The sequence below is a fragment of the Paramisgurnus dabryanus genome, chromosome 20, assembly GCF_030506205.2.
Source record: "Paramisgurnus dabryanus chromosome 20, PD_genome_1.1, whole genome shotgun sequence".
NCBI classification, from domain to species: domain Eukaryota; kingdom Metazoa; phylum Chordata; class Actinopteri; order Cypriniformes; family Cobitidae; genus Paramisgurnus; species Paramisgurnus dabryanus.
In genome coordinates, this window is record NC_133356.1 from 13,554,185 (window position 1) to 13,569,953 (window position 15,769).

At 38.6% G+C, this 15,769-nt stretch overlaps 2 protein-coding genes across 4 annotated transcripts; one reads left to right on the plus strand and one right to left on the minus strand.

Annotated features, from left to right (window-relative positions):
- Window positions 1-1,114: 1,114 nt before the first annotated feature.
- On the minus strand, window positions 1,115-11,730 carry ppm1aa (protein phosphatase, Mg2+/Mn2+ dependent, 1Aa). 2 transcript variants are annotated; one of them, XM_065296513.2, is made up of 6 exons: window positions 11,387-11,730; window positions 9,136-10,007; window positions 8,834-8,951; window positions 8,607-8,718; window positions 8,342-8,399; window positions 1,115-4,634 (listed from the first exon to the last, which is right to left on the minus strand). In XM_065296513.2, exons 2-6 carry the CDS (start codon window positions 9,988-9,990, stop codon window positions 4,605-4,607), a joined length of 1,173 nt encoding a protein of 390 aa, XP_065152585.1. In that variant the 5' UTR covers window positions 9,991-10,007; window positions 11,387-11,730; the 3' UTR covers window positions 1,115-4,604. The 2 variants fall into 2 exon arrangements, with proteins under 2 accessions (XP_065152585.1, XP_065152586.1); XM_065296514.2 differs by lacking the exon at window positions 1,115-4,634 and adding an exon at window positions 6,565-7,554 and having other exon boundaries at window positions 11,387-11,729.
- A 1,264-nt stretch (window positions 11,731-12,994) lies between these two features.
- Window positions 12,995-15,763, plus strand: dhrs7 (dehydrogenase/reductase (SDR family) member 7). 2 transcript variants are annotated; one of them, XM_065296516.2, is made up of 7 exons: window positions 12,995-13,277; window positions 13,857-14,009; window positions 14,203-14,309; window positions 14,530-14,769; window positions 14,885-15,007; window positions 15,098-15,313; window positions 15,428-15,539. In XM_065296516.2, the coding sequence occupies exons 1-7, from the start codon at window positions 13,148-13,150 to the stop codon at window positions 15,500-15,502; spliced, it is 1,044 nt and encodes a 347-aa protein (XP_065152588.1). In that variant the 5' UTR covers window positions 12,995-13,147; the 3' UTR covers window positions 15,503-15,539. The 2 variants fall into 2 exon arrangements, with proteins under 2 accessions (XP_065152588.1, XP_065152589.1); XM_065296517.2 differs by lacking the exon at window positions 15,428-15,539 and adding an exon at window positions 15,580-15,763 and having other exon boundaries at window positions 12,997-13,277.
- Window positions 15,764-15,769: the final 6 nt, after the last annotated feature.

The following is a 15,769-nucleotide window of genomic DNA, read 5'->3' on the forward strand; positions in this document are numbered from 1 at the left end:
AATGGGGTGGTTTCCCAGACAGGGATTAGCCTAAGCCAGGACTAGGCCTTAGGTCAATTATGAAATATAATATTTAACAAACATGCCTTACTAAAAACATTACTTGTGTGCATTTTGAGGCAAAACAAAGGGCACTGGTGTATTTTAAGATATGTCAGTGCAAGTTGTTTTCAGTTTGGACAGTTCTTACATTTATTTTTGTCTAGGACTATAATCCCTGTCCGGAAAACCACCCCTACACTCAAATGCTGGGTTGTTTTTAAGCCAGGGCTGGGTAACTATTGAACAGAACACATTGCTGAGTTAAAATTGACCCAAATAATGGGTTGTTTTAACCCAACTGCTGGGTTATTGTTAATCAACCATGTTAAAACAACACAGCAGTTGGGATAAAAACAATCCATTATTTACGTCATTTTAACCCAGCAATGTGTTCTGTCCAATAGTTACTCAGCCCTGGGTTAAAAACAACCCAGCATTTTTTAGATTGTATAAGTTTTTAGGAGACAAAATTGTACCCAAAAGGTACAAAATTGTGTTCCTTTGAGGGTACCACCCCAGTGACCGAAAGGTAACATTTTAAACCTTGAAAACCCTGATCTATAGGGATTTTCCAGACCAAATTTCCCACACCAATCGCGTCCTTTTATGTGATTTTCTGAAATATCCAAAACAATTAAATTACTTGATCACTCTTGTATTCACAAAAGTTAATTAACACATTAAAAAAAACGATCAGAAACCATCTGTTTAGTTTAAAAAACTGAAAGGTTTAACTTTTCAAGGACACAGCGCACATGCTAGAAACATCACATTAATATAGACTTTTCAAGCCGTTTCTGAGAACTATTAAGCCATATCTGTCACCTTGCAATTTGATTTGCATAAGAGTTCATAAATTAACCTCTTATGAAATTACTGCTAGTGCTATATATATATATATCTATATATCTATATCTATATCTATATATATCTCAAGGTTGTTTAATTTGTAGTCAGTATACAAATTTGCTCAATACTAGAACACACCAGAGCTGATTTAACTCATTTTACCTTGTAAACAGCCTTTCCTGGGCTTTTTCAGACAAACCCCAAGACAAGAAAAAAAACTATATTTTCAAATAAAATAGGTTTATTTCCAGTCTGAAAAGATTAAAACAACCAAAAATGAACAGTGGAACAGTTAGATGATGACCAGAGGGTCACAGTGGGTTACAGGAAGGAAAGATAATCCTCGATTACTCACTTCATTTTGTGTACATATTTATAAATGAATACAAATATACATATCAATTATTTAACAAAAATAGCTTAGCTTATGAGGACAGCAGATGACTGAAATCAGCAAAAAATAATATAATCCCGCTGGGGCCAGAGGTGGGATTCCGGAGCAGAATACTTTCTGAATATCTATGAGAATGTGTCCAAGTGGTTGAGCCACTGAATTACAACATGCTAAAAAAATATTTGTTCCCTTATGCACAAAATTGCGGTATGTAAGGGGCACGGTAACATAAGAAAGCTACAGTCCTCTATGAACACACATTATGAGAGCTTTTTAAGGGTGGGGTTCTGCAGGATGCGTTAAGGCTGCATTAATCACTGGGGTTAAACATTAAAGTAGGCAGGTCCAAATAATAAACAAAAATCTGCTACCAAGCTAACACGACGGAGCAAGCAACCACAGAAATGGAAGCATAAAACTAAAAGCGGGATCTTCAATGGACAACCAAAAGCTGAAATGCTGAATTTTACAAAAGTAAACCCAAAAACTTAAAACGATAAAAACGCACTGGTTCAAGCACGATATGAATTCCTTATAAAATGCCTTTGCCTGTTTGAGTGACAAGACCTAGCAATAAAACACATTCATAACACTTCTAGTCTATTCCTGGGGGATGTATATTTTCACTGCCATTATGTAACCTCTCAACTCAATTGTCCTAACTGCAACAGTTTTGATCTGTGTGGATCTATCTGGACGGGAGCAAACCTGTACAACAGCAATGTAACACAGCTGCAATGAAAACAAAACGAAACAACATCTGAGTTGCCATTTACGTCAACTTAATGTGTGAGTTTGTTAAAGTCCTGTAACTGAAGGTTAAGCAAACCAACAGTGTTGTTCCTCTGGTCTACATTCCTAAGCGACAGCAGATTTGCAGACACAAAAACCTAAAAACATATCTTATTCCATCCTAAATTATCCTGTTTGAGGGTTAGTTCATCAAAAAAAAAAAATAAAAAAAAAAATTTACTCACCCTGATGGTGCTTCTAACCTGCACAATCTTAACTGGAACAAATTGAATGTTACTCCACATTCACTTTCATTATATGAAGAGAGACATTATGGTTTAAAATTTGCGCTTGCGGTTTAGAGTCAAGAAAGTCAGGTTTGGTAGAACAAGAGGGCAATTACATGACATTAAAATGAACTATCCCATTAATTACATATTTATTTTTCGCAAATTCTCTTATTTCACAAATATTCCAACTTCCACTTGGGAAAACATCTCACAAAAGCACAATGATCATCAAGCTCATGTTATAACACAAGCCAAAAGCAAAGAGGACACAGGGAGGTTGTTTTAGTTTACATTAGCTATACACTGTTAGATTGTCATTTTATTACAATATTAGTTTTAAAGTTTAATAAATCACCCTGTGAGATTTATGAAAAAGACAAATTACGCACTCTTATTTCAGTATGCAAATGAGATTAGGACAAAAGATCAGTCTATTTATTAGACTCAAGGTAATGCTCGCACAATGCTCAACAATCTCATGGCAATTCGTAACTATTTTCCTTTTTTAGCAATTTATACAATCTTATTCATGCGTTTGCATGTAATTTGCGTTCACTGTTGTGGTTAGGGGTGGACCCTTATGCTAACAATTGTACTCACATTATACAAACTCTTACTAAAAATCACCACCTTGTAAAACAGTCACATTTCCCTGTGAGATCAGGTTAAAACTTTTAACAAAAATACGAATTAGTTTCAGGAGGTAGGGACACAGATGTTTTTACTGTCACACTTTAGACAAACATTTAGAAGTGACAATCATTGCAACTTCTCTCACATACAGCATTGGGACAAGAGGGGAAAGGTGCACGAGAAAATAAACTATGAGCATTCAAATGAATGAATGAATCGATCAATCATACACTTAGCAGCAAACAGTTTTCTGTTGCGCTCCTTATTAGTCCCACGAGCAGGCTTCGCCTTAAACCACTGCATTACACTAGATTTGTTCTTTTAAAAATATGCTCAAATTAAAAACTTCAAGACATCAAAATAACAAAACAAATCATTCACAATCAAACTAAAATGAAGCATAGAAGTATAGAGTGGTGACACGCTTTCTCTCCAAGTAGTGCAGATGGGTAAGTGAGCGCTATAGCTAAAGCCATATATATGTGTCAAAAAGCCTAAATATCCCAGTTAAACCCACATAATTTTAAGCACAATAAAACATGCAATCTCACACGTCCATTCACACATACACACACCAGAGGGCTTGCTTAATTTCTGAATGCAAGCTTCTTAATTCCTTTTCCAGCAAGCACATGTGCTGCACTAGGATGCTCCTATAGGCCATTCTTAAACCAAAAAGCTGCAAAAGTGCAGAACACTGAATGCAGATAGAAAAGCCATAGTGTTAATGATGAAAAAGGAGGCGGGTAAAGTCAGGTTTTGTCCAATCAAGTAACAGACACTTACCCATAAAACGAGTTTCACTATGCATCCACACACATACACACAAATCACTTATTTCTCCATCACACACACACACTCTTACACAGGCACACAAGTTCAGCTTATAGTTTAAGCAGGAGTTAAAGCGGTTTCCTCAGAGGAAGAGGGGAAATAGACCCCACCAGAGAAATAAAATAAAACAGTAGTACTGAGGAGAACATAATTACTGTCATCTGTGCCATGGATTTACAAAAAGCTTACTGTACTGTGCTGTGAGCCCATATCATTTACCCGTTTCACTTATAAAATAACAATACAAAAAATCATATCTTTTAAAAAAAAAAAGGAGGGAGATGCTGTGTTGGTTTTCGACGGTTGGAGAGGAAACAGAAAAGCAGGACGGGCATAACGATGTGCCATTTTTTTTCCTTTTTTTATAAACTTAAAATTCAAGCTGCATTTGATACAGGCTTTTCTTTGTACAAGACAATTGCACTTCACAGAAATAAAAGCTGAAATTTACAAACACACAAGGAGACGTGAATCAAATTAATAATTACACCAAAAAAAGAATTTTTTTTAAGAGGGTTAAGAATAAAAGGTTTTGGGGAAAAAAGTGATTCGGGACATAAAAGTATACAGAAATTTCCAGAAGGTACCATTGCCTTGCTCTGAAGAAGGAAGGTTATGTGAACAAAAGAGGAGCCCTCAGTCCCTTCCTCCTCTTCCTCTGAGCAGTCCAGAGCAGCTGAGCCGGGCTGTGGTGGAGTTCTTGTGCAGGTCTTGTGGTAGTCGTCTGCTTGAGGGTTGTTGTGCAGGGTACTGGTGTTGGGTCCTGTGGAACGGTTCTTGTGCGGGGTTCTGGAGGGTTGTAAACTCTGTGCGGTGTTTAAGGGGCGGGGCTACCACATGTCATCCGTGGATGCAGAGTCCTTCAATGGAGAGAGGAGGAGAGCAGCTTGTGAGATGTCAACAAGCTCCAACTGCCAACCACTCAGGAAAAGGTGTGCGTGTGTGTGTTACACAGCGTTAAACACAGATGAAAATGAAGAAGAAAGATATGTGAGGAATGTGAAATAAATGATTTTTGATGGAAATAGGTTGGAAAGATGGAGACTGTGCTTGGGCTCAAGAACATGATATGCCGATTACAGTAAATGGAAATTACAGCACTTAATGTAGTTGTGTATCAAAAAGCCATTTAAGGATATTCTACTTAAAGATGCACTTTTTACGTGTTTGATGTAAATGTCTGAAGTGGTGCAAACAAATACTGATGATATTGGGAAGTGACAAACACTACAGACAAGCACATAAAAGCAGGGCCATTTGGATGTTTGAATGCATTAAAGGGACACTCCACTTTTTTGAACATATGCTCATTTCCAGCTCCCCTAGAGTTAAACATTAGATTTTTACCGTTTTGGAATCCATTCAGCTGATCTCTGGGTCAGATGCTACCACTTTTAGCATAGCTTAGCATAATCCATTGAATCTGATTAGACCATTAGCGCTCAAAAATAACCAAAGAGTTTCAATATTTGTCTTATTTAAAACTTGACTCTTTTGTAGTTACATTGTGTACTAAGTAGGGATGTTCATATCAGTTAATTTTTCCGACCGACAACCGCAGCTTATGAACCGAACATTAACCGTTAACTTATAAGATTTTAATATTAAGTTGTCATTGAGTAAAAATACAGTTGACGGTTGTCTGTGACCTAGTTAAAACAAAACATTTCATTTAAACTTGCAAACAGCAGGGACAGATCAACAGCAGAACCAGAATTCATACATTATCAGATATTCACGCAACATTACCTTATCAAAAAGCACGCAATCAGTCCAGAGGATTAATATCCAAAAAGGGCAGATTGTCTCTGTTTCATCTACCACAGTGGTCATTTCTAAAGCAGGACGCCTTTCAAAAAGTTTTGCTTTTGCGTCGTCTTTCTCTGTTTGTGCAAAAAGAGAGATGTTTATGGTCAGGGTCAGAGGCCATCAGCGAAGGTCTGTCCGGATGTGCGCGAGACGGACCGCGTCATCTTGCGCGTTCAGCTTCCAAACACGCACACAAATGATTTCTCACACAAATGATTACTTTATCAGACCGTCAGGGCAGCAATAATGTGTGACATTTACAGGACAGTCACAAATTAAAGATAGAAAAGTGGCGAAATGTCTGTCAGCTCATGAGGACACAAATATTAATGTTAACAAATATTTTTTTCTTTTAACTAATAATGATAATCGGTCATAAATTCTTACCTTCGGTAAATGGTTAAATGGTCAATGTGAACATCCCTAGTAATAAGACCAACAGAAAATGTAAAAAAATACTGCGATTTTCTAAGCAGATATGTCTAGGAAATATACTCTCATTCTGGCGTAATAATCAAGGACTTTGCTGCTGTAACATGGCTGCAGGAGGTGCAATGATAATACGAAGTGCCCAAAATAGTCCCCTGTTATTGAAAGATACTAACAAGGCCTATTTTCGACTGCTGCGTAATATCATTGCCCCTCCTGCAGCCTGCAGCAAAGTCCTTGATTATTACGCCAGAATGAGAGTATAGTTCCTAGCCATATAGAAAATCGCAACTTTTAATTTTCTGTCAATCTTAGTACACAATGTAACTACAGAAGAGTCAAGGTTTACATAGGAATAATATCGAAACGCTTTCGTTATTATTTTAGCACGATGCTAAAGGTCTAATCAGATTCAATGGACTGTGCTAAGCTATGCTAAAAGTGCTAGCACCAGACCCAGAGATCAGCTGAATGGATTCCAAAACGGTAAAAAAAATCAAATGTTTAACTCTAGGGGAGCTGGAAAATGATCATATTTTCAAAAAAAGTGGAGTGTCCCTTTAACGCCAAGAAGAGATCCTATGCTGTCCAAACGTTTAGGCTAAGATAATATATACAACAATATTTTGTATCACCTTTAGCAGGCAATATAAAATAAAGCATTGTGAATCAGTTAAAGATGTTGAGATATTGACTGAATATTGTCAAAAGGCTGAATCATATCAAACATTAATTGTTTCAGGTGTAAATCTACACTTTATACAAATTGAAGTCCAAATCCATAAGAAAAGTTTTTTTTTTATTGTGGCTTCATTGTGGTAGTTTCCTAAATTCAGATTTGTTGTTTGTCTTAGTAGTAATGTTACACTAATAAATTAATAACAGGATAAAATCTGCATGCAGGAAACTACCCGTTACAATGAAAGAGTCACAAATGCCTAACCAAGCAAAAGTTAACCAAATAATGAACATTTGCTGTTAATTTACGCCATCCAAGAGCAGGTGACAAAGTAGTAACAGAACATTGAATCAAAATTTTAATAGAAATTGTGGTCCTCAGTGATCCCTATAATGCAAGTCCTCGGGTGTCAGCACTTTAAGAGTCCAAAAAAAAAAAACAGATACAGGCAACACAAGTAATTTCTGATATATATGATACATATATATGGACATATTAAGCCAATTCATTTGTGCAAAAAATTAAACGCTACTTACAACATTACACTCTTAGGGGAACCACTTGAAGTGCTATATAGCACCTATGTAGAAGCATAAGTTGTGCTATAGCACGAGTATAGCCCCCCTTACATATAGGTGCTATATAGCACTTCAAGTGGTTTCCGTATGATTGAGCCAGTGAACCACTTTTAGTGCTATTTAGTATCATTTTTTTTAGAGTGTGTAACCGATAATCCGAACCACACGCCTGTAATGTGTCAGAAAGGGTGCATTTCAAATGTGTTTCTGCACCCTTGAAAGTCACTGCAGGAAGAGGAAGCAACATGAAGGGTCGTCTCAGATGTCACCTACATCTTGGATAGCCTGAGGATAAGTAAATTGACAGCAAATTTTTAATATTCGGCGACCTAATCCATGAAAAATTCTTGGTATTATGATACAGCAGCCATAATAAAGTAACAAAAGCCTAAGGTCTCCAGAAAGGCAGTACCCAACCATCTATGATGTTGCACCTAAAAGCAAAGCACCAAAGAGGGAAAAACACCACCAACATATCGTAAAGCATTAGCCCACTAATGCTAACACCAACCCACCAGAATTCATACTCAAGCCGAACCGTCCCTTATGAATATGAATGAAATTATATGAATTAGAAAAAATTTATGTTTTTTTGGATTGCCCGGCTAAAGGAATGATTTTAAAACCACATAAGAGACTGAAAGAGCAAACCGAGGTTCACAGGTCAAGAAAAGAACCTGAATAATCTGATTCACAGTCAATTCGAAGTCTCTTTCAGGTAAACGGACGCATTATTTTTTACATCACATTAAATATGGTATTAGAAATGTACCATACAATTGACAAATAAATCTAAAGTTCTAATACGGTTTTAATTTGACACCCTCCTGCATTCGACCAATCCCTTTCCAAACCACAATTTAGCCTATCCAGGATGGAATAAAGCAGACAATATGCAGCAGGATGGAAACATGCACAAAGTTAAAAACCAAAAACATGAATGCTTAAGCTGATGACAAACATAGTCATGCAATGTGACAGATATTTGGAAGTTCATTGGCCATTGCAATCTACATAAACATAAAACATGCCAACATTTACACGCAAACAGGGTTCAGGTCGATGTACTCACTGTATCCTCATTCCTGTATGGGTTGAGTTTGTTGTATACTGCTTCAATCACACTCCGCCTATGAAAAACACAGACACGGGTATGAGCTTTTGATAGGAAGGAGAGATGAAATGGAAAGAACAAGCAGCTCTTTTCTAAAATCTACTAAGCTCCCTACATAGGGAGCATCCAATAAGAAAGCTTGGTTTTATGAAATTTTCTGAGATTAGACACACCACTAACCAGCAATACAACATTTTGAAAGAGAGGGGTCTGCGTTACTCACTTGCTGGCCAGCTCTCCGCCAGGTGGTAAGTTGGGGATGCTCTCAGATGCTAATGTACGCATCACATGAACCAGGTCTGGCACACCTTCGTCCCCCTGCCTTTTTAGAATCTCTGTTTCACATAAATTGAGAGAGGTCAAGCTCGTTTTTACTGCTAGTTCAGCTAGGCTGTATACTAATGCTCACTTCTTTAGTTGAAAAAAAAAACCCAGGCAGATTGCTCCTACCTTCTACTCTGCCTTCCAGATACTTATCGAGCTCCGCCTCTCTTTTGACAGCCTCAGGACAAACCTTCGGTGCACCGACGAAACACACCAACACGACACTCATGTTGTCACGGCTTCCCTGTCCAATCATAAAAGAAACGAGGGGTTAAAATATAAAACTTGAGAAACAACAAGCAATGAACAAAGATGTAATATCTAGGATTAAATAGATTTAACTTAAACATAAACATCAAAATCTACTTTACACAGGGTAAATGCTTAAAAAGCTGTGCAGGCATGTGAAGGTCTCTTTTAACACTTACCTTGTATAAACAGGTATCTACAATTTCATTGCAGACCCTCTCCAGATCATCCGTTACCTCCAGCCGGGAACGAACAAAATCGCACAGCTCCTCATTAGCCATGACATCCCAGATGCCATCACAAGCCAGTACAATAAACTCATCCTCTGCCTCACACCTCTCTATAGCATACACCTCAGGCTCCGGCGACACCAGCTGCTCCGTGGGACCCTTACCGTGCACGCACTTATAGTCAAAGTCCCCCAAAGCCCTGGACACGGCCAGAGACCCATTCACTCGCTGGATCATCACAGACCCTCCAGCATTCTGAATTCTCTCTTTCTCCAGTGGATTGCTGGGTTTATGGTCCTGTGTGAAGAAGTTAACGGCACCACGGCGACTCAGCAGCCCCCGCGAGTCTCCGCAGTTGATGAAATAGATGTGGCGAGGGGAAATCATCACACCGACGGCCGTGGAGCCACTGCGGTCAGAGCCACCGTGCTTCTTCTCCGAGATCTGGCGCATGTGATCGTCGATCTGCAGGAAACCCGTACGGATTCCTGTTTTTACGCTCTCAACGCCGGGCTCGACATTTGGACTCCCGCCTCCGCCCCCGCATTGGAAGTCAGGGTTGCTGGTGATGTGATCCAGAAGGTGCTCGCAGCAGTAACGTGCCACCTGTGATCCTGCATGCCCGTCGTAAACGGCAAAGAAGGACCAGGGGTCGAGGCCATTGGGTAGACCGATGACAGCGGTATGCGCATCTTCCATCTCTACGCGCCAGCCCTGCATGCTGCTCAGGCCGTAGCGCAGGCTGTTTCCCTCTCCGTGCGCGTTGTGCTTCTCCATCTTTGGCTTATCCAGAAATGCACCCATCTCTGCGGTTTAAGAATCTAAAACAGAAAAATGTTCAAGAATTATGAGCATTATAGAAAAGAATAAAGTTATTTTTGTCACTGGTGGCGGTGGTTAAATTGTTTGAGTGGCCAGGCTGGGCAGGACAACCAATTTTTCCAATGGATCAACGCTTAACCAATGTTGTTACTACTTAAGTTTTCAAACAATGAAAGACAGGTGCCTATTTTAACAACTTTGTTTTAAATGCTTGTGACACAAATGGAAACGCAGGCCTATAGAGGTATAACACAAAAACAACTTGGGCATTTCTTATACTATGATAAACAAACTACTTGATAGTCAGTATCATCTTATTTTGTTTTTTTAATTTTAGAGAATAATTTTAACATGCAAATATTAAACTGCATCCAGATCATTGTGACCGTAAAGAATTAAGTTACATAAACCTAAAACATTTCTGTAAGGTTGGCACTCATCAATAACAATGTCGTCACTTGAAGCATGTATGAAAACACACACCAAACAAAAGGTCTCTATTTATAATTCATGATGACTGAAACTACAGAAGTCTTGTCATACCACTGGTCACATTAGAAATAAACTAAAGAGATGTATTAGACACAAGTGTAAACACACAGACACGCATCACAAAAGCAGACAGACGCACACAACGTGTTCCCTGCCATGTATGGCCGTCAGCTAACAGGCTGCAATGCACACTACACACTCTCTTACTAAAAATAGAAAAGTACAGATGCATTCGGAAGGAGCACAATTTACCACCCGTCAATCACAACCATCAAATACAATTCATTCTGAGCACCAAACCAGTGTACTGTATAAAATAAACCTGTGTGACACATGTAAATATGACAGAGCTGCTAATTAGATATGTTTGTGGGTTACATTCACGGGCAGACATGCGCAAAGAATGTTATTTGCCCTTGTTAGCTGTGGTTATATGACATTTATACATGCGCGTGCAGACCTGCCGCATGTTCACGCGCCTGTATTCCGCATTACGTCATGGTGTCGCGAGCCTGCTAACGCGTTAGCTGTATGCTAACACTGACACCCCGATTGTACTTGACACCTTCATCTCGCTGTAACCAAAACATTAGACGTTTAGTGTGTCAGTGGGTGTAATCGGGAAAGAAATCAGGTTAAAAAGTCTGTAAAATGTTCATTCCTGGAATCTGGAGTAGGATCACATAGCGAGTTTAATTCAGGCGAGGCCCGCATGAAGCCTCAGGCTAAAGTAACCATCTCCCGGGCCTCGGAGCGCCATACGCCGGATACAGATGGCGGGTCAGCCTGCTAAGCTCACGCAACATCGACGTACTCCCTTAGCACGCATGCTAACTTGCTACATATTTCATTCACATTTGTATATCGCAGGAGGACATCAACTTACCGATTAGATAACGTCCTGGTGTGTTCTGAAGCGGTTGAATTAAAAAATAAAAACAGAAAAGGAAAGAAGGGCGAAGAGTAATAAAGAGATATAAACTGAGCGCGGCGGTGGAGAGAGAGAAACAGGCTGCTGGATTGTTTGGCTTTGCATTCAGTCTGTGAAAGAGCGGACCTCCCTTATCTGTTTAAGCCAGGAATGCATCATTCCCATTTATTCTGCGTCCCAAATGGATGTGTAAAATGAAAAGTGTCAGATTTGACCGCTGTTTTGGTCCGCCGTGATCGGGACCGAATCTCTGCACACCAGCAGCAGCAAAAGGGACCCGGATGTGGATCGAGCAGGGCTGCGCACTTAAAAGAATGACATCATCATCTCTCCATCATCATCATCAGCAGCCCTCATTCACTATACCTCCATCTGTACATTATTCTGTCATCACCATTACATCCTTCCAACATCAATCCAACATCCATAATCTCTAAACCACTGCCCACTTTACCCCATCCAGAATAAATACAAACACCATAATAACAAAGTCGACAAAGAGAGGATAATATTGATAACGCCTATTAATATTTTAGGTAAAGAAGCACTGGTGAATGTAAGAACATCCAACTTGGGTAATGGTGTTTTAAAAAGGTATTATTTAGTCATGAGTAAATACAACTTAATGCAATTACGCCTATCATACTTTATAATAAACCAATATCTAAAATGTTTTCATTAATGCAATCACACATTTTAAACCCTGCATGTAAAAAAAATAAGCTTAATAATTTATCTGTTTTGCTCTTTTCTGCATAAAATCATTCTACATCATTTTTAATAATATTGTGAAAATTAGGCTGATTAATCGCATACAAAATAAAAAATATTTTTTTGCATAATATACATGTGTGTGCTGTGTGTAATTATTGTGTATATTTAACCACACACACATACATATATTCATGTCAGATTTTTTACATTTATATATAATATAGAATATATAAAAATATAAATAAATTAGGGCTGGGGATAGATTAATCTAGATTAATCTCATACAAAATTAAAGTATTTTTTGCATAATATACGAGTTTGTGATGTGTGTTAATATTATGTATATTTAAACACACACACACACACACACACACACACACACACACACACACACACACACACATATATATATTTAAGAAATGTTTTATTTAAATATCATTTGCTATTTATATATAATTTAGAATATACAAAAATATAAATAAATATATATACACATGTAAATGTTTCTTAAATACATACATGAATGTGTGTGTATTTATATATACATAATAATTACACACAGCACAAACTCGTATGTTATGCAAAAAATTACTTTTATTTTGTATGCGATTAATCGCGATTACTCTTTCCCACTTGATATCTTGAACTGTGCAATGTTAAGATTAAAGTGAAATCAATGAGCGAAATCTTAATCGTAAAGTATTAAAATTCTATGTAAATTAAAAACGTTACTGTGCTTTTTGACCAGAAAACCGCAGCTCCTTCGTTCAGTTCTGTTGGTAGAACATGTTTGCCCTCCCCAACATGGCGGCCATGTTGCACCAAAGCGCTTCAGAGCTGAACTTGGTGCACACGATAGAGCTCATACGGAAGACAGTTGTAATTCACAGAGACCAGTCAAGCGTTCCGCTTGCGTAAGGAGCACCAACACTACTACTAAATTTAATACTGTACTAACGTTAGCTTCTGAAGTTTATCGCTTCTTGTCTTGGCACAAACATTATGGATGTGTGCTGGTCATGTTTGTTTATCGGAGGGATCGCCGTTTATTTTCTAACGCAACTTCTGCGATTCATCTTTGCCGACGCTGATCTGACTTTATTATGGACCGACAAGGTCGGCAGCACACCAGGTAGACAGATACGAATCAATTTCATTTACACTATACATGTTTGGGGTTAATCTGTCATGTACAGATTTTAAAGACATTGACGATCTTCATCATAGCTGTCTTTGCAGTTGTAATAAAGTGACACAATGTATCAAGATTGTGAAATTTGCACCCTCTGTTGTTGATTAGTTTAATTTAGGCTGGCTAACATAATTGTAGACTGTTCACTTTGTGTTATCTTAGTAATTGTCAAAATCTGAGATGACCTAAATCGACCTAAATTTACTCTACATATTTACACTAGGCTATATTTACCACCACAAACCTATTGCTTGAGCTTGCTTTGCATATATTTTTACTGAGATCACAGTTCTTGTAGCTCAACGGTATGCCTAGAGCTTTGTATTATTAGTGCAAAAGGTTGTGGTTTTGATTTCCAGAGAATACATAGTGAAAAAACTTCACTTTGGATAAAAGTGTGTCCCAAACGCATAAATGTAGCATTTTAATGTTATTTTTCTGGAACTTGAAAATAACTGCAACTTGAATTTACAATGTAAATGTGTGTAGATGAGCTTCATCTTGTTTTTCATTGTACAGAGTCAAAGTTGCGAGGGAAAGTGGTATGGATTACCGGAGCATCCAGTGGTATCGGGGAGGAACTGGCCTATCAGCTTGCAACACTTGGTGCTCGGCTAGTGTTGTCTGCACGCAGAGAGAATGAGCTGGAGAGGGTGAAACGCTCATGTTTAGGTAAGATATGCTTTGGGGGAAAATGTGTGAAACTGAAGTAAACACACAAAAGCCCCATTTCATGCCCCATTTATAGCTGCTGAGTGTGACCCTGAATGTGTGTTCAGAAGTCTTTCCTAGCCTTGCATTACACAGTCATGTGCCAAAAGTATGCACACTGTGATCCTGAAATATATTCTCTTTTTCCCTTTAGAGCGCTCCTCCCTAAAGGACGAGGATATTCTTGTTCTTCCGCTCGATTTGATGGACCGTGCATCACATCAAAAGAAAACTGAGATTGCTCTGAAGCACTTTGGTGATGTAAATGCAACCTGTAATGCATGTCTGATGATTTTTCTAGTAATAATTTATCAAGGGTACAATACACAAATAGTCCTGAATTGAGTCTTGAATTGAGTACTTTGCTTAAGAGGCCAGTTGGGACTGAGACTATTCTTGGCCTTGGATTACAACCATGGCCTTTGTATTACTGGCCTAGACCCTCAACATGACCTAATTTTCCAAAACTCTACATTCTCAGATTGACGTGCTGATAAATAATGGCGGTCGGAGTCAGCGTTCGCTGTGTTTGGACACAGATGTGGACGTGTACCAGGCTCTTATGGAGCTCAACTACCTGGGCACCGTATCTCTCACTAAGCAGGTGCTGCCCCACATGACCCATCGTGGAACTGGTATCATAGCAACCGTCAGTAGCGTCGTAGGCTTTGTAGGGGCGCCCTTGGCAACAGGGTATGCTGCGAGCAAGCATGCAGTGCAGGTAAGAAAAACCTCACAGGGGAGACACAATAATCATACCAGCCTACTGTACACATTATCTGCAACAGGATTTTTTTTATATAGGAATGCTTCACTAATCTGCTGTGTTTCTGCAGGGTTTTTTTGACAGTTTGAGAACAGAACTCACAGATTATCCAAACATCACAATTAGTACCATCTGCCCTGGACCTGTAATATCAAGCATCGTTCATAATGCTTTCACTGAGGTGCTTGACAAGGTACCTACATCAGCTCATAAATGAAACAATCACCATTAGTGGTCTAAGTCTTTTTGTCATTGTTTTTAACCTACACATGTCTGTTGTTAGCCTGTGCCCACAGCTGGAGATCAAATGCACAAGATGTCTACGGAGCGCTGTGTCCATCTCATCCTGGTAGGTCTGGCCAACCGTGTGAAAGAAATGTGGATTGCTCAACAACCCTTTCTACTGTTCTGCTATATGTGGCAGTACACTCCCACCTGGGCATGGTACTTCACTAATATTTTGGGCAAAAAACGTGTGCAGAACTTCAAAGCTGGGATGGTAAGTACTGTCAGTCACGTTTAGCAATTTACTGTTATCTACATAAAATCATCCTGTGTAATGTATAAGTAAGGCCATGTCAAAAATTATTATCAATGTTAATCTCAAAATTAGATTGGGACCTTAAACTTGGATTTCACAGACATGATCCACACACATCCATATAAGTATAATAGTGTATTATTTTAACAACAGACTGCAGTTAGATTATTCATAATTAAACTAAAGTTTTTTTTTCTGAACTTATTCTTCCCCCTTTTTTTTAGGATGCAGACTCCGCATACTTCAGCAAGCCAAAGGTCAAGACTACCTGAAAATATTATTTTTCCATCTTATTTAAAAAATGTATTTTTTTGCATTTCTGTACATTCTTGAATTGAAGGACCAACAGCCCTGAAAAGCATAGAAACTAAAAGGAAATAACGTCACACGATTTCAACATATAATTAAATATGG

Coding starts and splice junctions, on each gene's coding strand:
- ppm1aa (XM_065296513.2), bottom strand. CDS start 9,990: ATGGGTGCATTTCTGGATAAGCCAAAGATGGAGAAGCACAACGCGCAC. Junction 8,952..9,135: donor TAGATACCTGTTTATACAAG/GTAAGTGTTAAA, acceptor ATGATTGGACAG/GGAAGCCGTGACAACATGAG. Junction 8,719..8,833: donor TCTGGAAGGCAGAGTAGAAG/GTAGGAGCAATC, acceptor TATGTGAAACAG/AGATTCTAAAAAGGCAGGGG.
- dhrs7 (XM_065296516.2), top strand. CDS start 13,148: ATGGATGTGTGCTGGTCATGTTTGTTTATCGGAGGGATCGCCGTTTAT. Junction 14,770..14,884: donor CGAGCAAGCATGCAGTGCAG/GTAAGAAAAACC, acceptor GTGTTTCTGCAG/GGTTTTTTTGACAGTTTGAG. Junction 15,008..15,097: donor TCACTGAGGTGCTTGACAAG/GTACCTACATCA, acceptor GTCTGTTGTTAG/CCTGTGCCCACAGCTGGAGA.